We start from the raw sequence: 6,000 nt of genomic DNA, 5'->3' as shown, positions 1-6,000 counted from the left end.
ACTATGACAACTATACCGTTAATTATTGACAATTCTGACTAACTTGGCAAGCACATTTAGCTGGCCAAATATGCCAAGAAGGAGAATTCAGGGCTGTGACTGTCTTACGTAACACTTTGAGTTGTATTTCAAGTATTTCTTTACAAGGTGGACTAGAGGTTAGGATAGGATGGTGAGGGTTTCCCTGCTGTCAGAAATACCAGAATTAATCATATGCAATGTACAAAAGAAAAGAGTGCCAGTTTTGTTGGAATTACAGCCATCAAAGCTTTTTAATCATTCAACATGTGGACAACCTCGAAACCACAGAAGCAGGAAGTACAGGCAATAAAGGTACCATCATGTATTATCTGTAAAACACAGGAAGAAGATGTAAACAGGAAATATTTAAATATCCAACAAAATTGTGATTTGCCTCCCTTTTGATCCTAAAAACAGAGTCCTGCCTAGCATATGGTTCAAGAAACGCGGGTACCACTTTCTGGCAACAGTAGTTTGATAAAAAAATCAAACTCAAGGTTCACATACTATTTTTTTTTTTAGCTTTCAACAGCATCTCGCTGCCTTCCTAAAGTCTTTATACTGCAAGTTGTAATTAATAGCTTATTTAATGTTTATAAATGCGATCATTTAATTAATTGGTAATGCTTTAGAGATCAATTATAAGTTATTTATAAGAACAACATTTACAAGCTTTTTCCAGAGCTTTCAACAGCATCTCTTCCTCAGTGGAAGGCTAGTGGAAAAGGCTAGTAAGTGGACACTGGGTTAAGATATTTTTGTCAAACTTTAGAGTGTCTATAAATTGTAATTAATATCTTAATTAATGGTTAATCCCTTTGGCTGTTCACTAATATAACTTTTTAGTTAGCTCTTTAATTCATTTCGATGGCTTATTAGAAAGTAAGGCCTTATAATAAACCCATTACTTACAACTTATAAACTGTTTATAATGTTTGACTAATTAGAAACTGGTACCCAAAAGTTAATTTCAGGCTTCTTCCATGGTTGTCCTTGGTCTAACATGGCTCATAATAGAATTGCTTTGCACTTCATTATTATACTATAACATAACAAAAACATATCACTGTCCCAAAATTACAAACAGTACTAAAAATCATCAAGAAGACACCAGAATTCATAACAAATATACAATATTTACCACCATAATATTAATTTTTTGGAGTGTAAATTGACAGCTTTGTACATGCAGCCCATTGTTTGACTAGTTCTCTTTCAAAAGACAGTGCCTCAGGCTTTAAAAGTGCAGCAGTGGGGTTTCCCTTTATACAACTGTGGCCTTGTAAAGGTCTGTCTTGCAGTCCTTGCCCTCTGGTGGGTTGCGGCTGTTATGGGGTATCTGGGCATTCCTCATCTTGCTCTGGCACTGCCGCAGCTCAGCAACGTAGCCCTGGAAGCTCAGGCTAAGCTCAGAGTCCTCTCCCTGGGATGTTTCGAGTGTTCCCTCCTCTAGATGTACCCCCTCCACATCCATCACCTCCTGAACCGGCTGTGCAGCGTCGGCTCGATCGGTGGGTGATTTGGTGTTAGAGCTTGGGTCTTTTCTTCCCTCTGTGCATGGGAGAAAAGAAAGACATGGAAGAATCAAGGTGAGTTGATGCATTATGGACGGCCAAGATGCCTATTTGAATATTTATGAGGGTGGTTGTGAAAAATGGCAAATAGGCAAACACTTAAAGCTGCACTCATTGATTTTTTGGTCACTGGGGCAGCAGAAAAACATGAAAACACAACACTGAAATAACCTTCTAACCAAACATGTTAGCAAAGATTTACCTATTTACACGTCCAGTAGAGATGAGCAACATTATATTGTTCATTTGGAGTTGATTTTTCATCCAGCTGACAAATCTAAGTCCAATATTCACTCAACTGTAAGTTCTGTTTTGGTCTCCACCAACTCTTTTTAGCCACTAGATGCTCCTTCGTGTTCACCAGCCAGTTGCTAACCCCGTCTGCCGGTTGGTGCTGGACAGGTAGCCCAAGAAGCTAGCAGCCCAAGTAGCTATCAGCTGCCTGCTGCTGCTGGAAATGGGGTTGAAGGTAGCAGAGTTTGCGGGCTGGGAAAACCAAAACAACAAGCTAAAAAATGCTAAAACTAGAAAACACTGCATAGAGCAAAAGCTGCAGTGCTGGGTGATAGTTGTAGGTCCTTTCACATTTCACATAGTAATTTGATCCATTGTTTATATGCAAACATTGATCACTGCAGCTTTAAATAAGCACATTACAACAGGCAAACAATCTTCATTTTACATATGGTTGTCAAAAATGTGTTTTTAAATAACAGTGACTAAACAAAAAACCTAATTATAATTGGCTTTCGCTTCATCTCCGTGCACCTTTGACTCATGTGGACCTCCAGGCGACAGCAATGACATTATATTGCATGCTGGCCAGATGCTTAGCATGACTATACGAGATGTCAGAGGGTCTAAGAAGTGGAAACTTTGTCACCCATCACATGGGTGCACATGCATTTTAACTTGACATCACTCAAATGAACACATCAACTTAATATGTTTGTATAATCAGATAAATTGTGTAATCTGGACATCTGTTGTCAAGACAAACTCGATGACATAACTGCTTCGGTTCAAACTTGCTTAACTCGCTTGCCAAATCATGGGAAAGAACTGAATGAAATTGGACCTGGATGAATTATATGAATTCATTTCCATGTTGTCACATATGGTATATTTCAATATAACCGTACTTCATTTCAAACAATTCAGGGCTGCATTACCTCATCAGTCGGCCCTAAACACAAGTTAATAAACATTTAAATCACATTTAAAGAGGGTGTGTGGGCATGGGGACTCTAAAATTCCCCTATTCTCATGCAAGTTCATTCGGACTTTATTAATGGCCTAAAAACCAAGGTTTCAGGGCTGCTGGCATTACAGTCATGATGACTGATAAACTCTTCACTTCTTATGTGAACCCTGTGACCCCACAGACTAAACACAGAGGCCTGAGTGACTCAAACACAACACTTCAACACATAGACTCTCCTAACTCTGCTGACTGTGATTCACTGCTGTTCAGTACAGATGTAAACACAGCCTGTGAGCTCCAACAGCTGATCTTACACAGACCCCTCATGACTACGGTACAACTTGTACCACCAAGGTGAACATGAAACAACTTCAAGGACTTTTTAACAAGGTCCTGTCTGAAATCCAAGGACATGATACTGTCTTGTGTTTGGCAATCAAGGCATGACGTTGATTAAAATGAGATATAATTGATGCTACATCAACACAAATCTCCGTCACAGGGTTTTCCGCAGGATGTGATGTATTTATGCTGGTATGCAGAGATGTCACATGACGCATTTTGATGAATTGGGGTTTGTTGAATTGAAATTTCTTTTATTTAAATATACTTTCAAAACCATACATTTATTCATCCATCCATCCATCGTCTACCCCACTCTCATCCACTCTCCACACCAGTGGTTCCCAACCTGGGGATCAGGGTCCCCCAAGGGGTTACAAGATAAATCTTAAGGGCAATGAGATGATTAGAAATTTAGCCAAAGTCCTTATCATCTATTGCTATTTTCTTGTAAAATACTGGTTAGTTTTATCTCTCCAGGCTTACAAAATGTATTGAAAAAAATAATGTGTGAAGGTAAAAATCACTTTTTGCCTCAAGTGCTCATAACTCCTTAACCTTAGACAGGGGGTCACAAGTTAACTTTGCTTCTTTATAAAGGGTCACAAGTAGGACAGCAACCTATTTTCATTATCAATGAAACTGCCTATTCATCTGCCTTTTCTTTTATCAATTAATAGTGAAAATTCACAATTTCCCAGAACCCATGGTGACATCTTTACATGTCTTATTTTGTCCAACCAACTGTCCAATACCCAGGGATATTCATTTTTGCTTGAAAAATTACATGACCAGTTATTAAAAGAGTTGACGATTCATTATTTTGTCAGTAGACTAATCGCCTCAGCTCTAGTCACAAGCCAAAAAAAGTTGGGAACCACTGCTCTATACCCATTTATTAGTGTTAAGGCTCAGCAAGTAAGCATATAGACTGCTTCCCGGCCAAATGTCAGGGAAACACCCTTGACAGGTTGCCAATCCATCACAGGGCATACTGAGAGGAGACAGTCCTACTATAACCATTGAGTGACCATGCCACCAGTTTTTATACAAAAATGTAAAAGGATTTAGTATATTTTACAATTAATGACCATGTTGAGATTCAAAATGCCAGATTTTGCTTACTCATACATCTTTGGAAGGAGGGGAAACACAATCATTTTATTTTAAATTCTATGGATCAATGTTTCTGTACATCTTGCCTTATCTGCAAGTCATTATTTGCCCCTACAACTTTCTCACACAAAATGTTCAAGCGTGCTGACTCTGCTGTGTAAAAATTATGTCTTGACACAGCCGTTTAACATGACCATGCCTCCAGTGGCAAGTCTTATCCACAGCCGTGGCAGCAGCCGGGGAACTGAGACAGACCAGCCAGACTGGAACAGACCCAGCTACAGTCCTCACTGAGGGCTGGCTGCCAAAGATCTGCGTCAAGTCCTCCTCTGACCGCCAGATGGATGATAAGGCTGGCCTTGGGTCAGCGGCTGCCAGCTTTGAGAGCTGACACGAGGAGGAAGAAAGTGAAGCGGGCCTGAAGACAAACTGAGCCATATGGTCCCTCAGGTGTGCTGCTGAAACAGAGTCATTACAGAGCACTTTTTGAGATAGCTAAGCCTGGCCATCAGGTACATGTCCCATTTACTCCCAGGAATCCTTTAATCTTCTCCGTATGGGCCAAACCTTTCCTCTGAATTAAAACCTGAGCGACTAACCTGTCACCCTGACTGCAGAGGAAAAAGGAATCACAATCTCAACTTGCTGAATTAATAATTTCTACAATTTCTTGCTTATTTTCCAGCCATGTTTATGAAGAAGCCAGCTTTATTCTTGACTGAACTAAAAACTCTATGCATTGAGTTCAAATCAGTCATATGAATAGAGTTACACTGTGTGATGTCGCCCCCTAGTGGACTCCCTAATCCCTTCTGACCAAGCCTACAGACCCAAAGCCTGCCAGACAGGGAGAAGTGATTACAGCCATGATTAAGAAATAATCATGGTAACATAGAGCAGCAGTTCTCAGTTCTGGTCTTCTGGATACAGACCAGAGCCCCTGTGGTTTGTTTTTTAACAGTCTAATCAGGGCCTAATTTACACCTGATTTGCCAAGTAAATGAAGTAAACTACCTGCAGGGCCGGATATACTCTTGGTACTATAGACCTGGCGCCTTAGAGCCACTGTTTTAGATGCAAATGCTTATACTGATGTCAGGGTATATTGGTTTTTAGTGCAAGAGAAATTGTAGCCTCAATAAACTGAATCAGTGTGGTCTATGCAGGAATTTCAATGTGTCCCTTAAAAGCATGAATTAACTTGTATAGTTTGGTGACTTTGCAGTAGAATCAGAGGAAACAATTAAGCATAGTATATCTTTTATTCACACTCATGTAAAGAAGAGTAAGCAGTTGGACTGTATCCTCTTCCTTTCTACAGCACTTTATTATTTATGGTATTGTGGCAATGATGTGTCTCATAACATGCTGATCCACCTCAGCAGCAATTATATCTATTCCTTTGGAACAGCAGAGGGCGTCAGTTTAACAGTAATACACAAACTAGAGAGGGATGTCTGCAATGACTGAAATCATGCAGACTGACACAGTAAAAGAGGGTAAATGCTAATGAACCATCGTTAACTTGTTTGGACTGATGGACTCTGACTTATTCAGCAGGTGTTTGTCTCTAAAACACATTATTAAGCCTGTAAGCGTGACTTTCCACCCAAATTCAAATGTAACAACTTCATAAAGTCTCTAAAAAAGTGGTAAAGTGGAGGCGTGTTAACGTGCTGCATTTCCATGTTTGCAGATCTCTCACAGCCTCAGCCGCACTGAGGTGGCAAAATAGTGTTAAAA

At 39.9% G+C, this 6,000-nt stretch overlaps 1 protein-coding gene across 7 annotated transcripts in view; it reads right to left on the bottom strand.

Annotated features, from left to right (window-relative positions):
* Window positions 1-247: 247 nt before the first annotated feature.
* The window catches only part of rgs12a (regulator of G protein signaling 12a), a 37,926-nt gene continuing 32,173 nt past the window's right edge, over window positions 248-6,000 (bottom strand). For all 7 annotated transcript variants that reach the window (XM_044183712.1, XM_044183714.1, XM_044183711.1 and 4 more), the window contains one exon: window positions 248-1,572. In XM_044183712.1, coding sequence (XP_044039647.1) covers window positions 1,286-1,572 — 287 coding nt within the window. In that variant the 3' untranslated portion in view covers window positions 248-1,285. The remainder of the gene's footprint in view (window positions 1,573-6,000) is intronic.

This window comes from Siniperca chuatsi, linkage group LG22 (assembly GCF_020085105.1).
Source record: "Siniperca chuatsi isolate FFG_IHB_CAS linkage group LG22, ASM2008510v1, whole genome shotgun sequence".
Taxonomy (NCBI): Eukaryota; Metazoa; Chordata; class Actinopteri; order Centrarchiformes; family Sinipercidae; genus Siniperca; species Siniperca chuatsi.
This window is presented reverse-complemented; position numbering and strand designations above follow the sequence as displayed.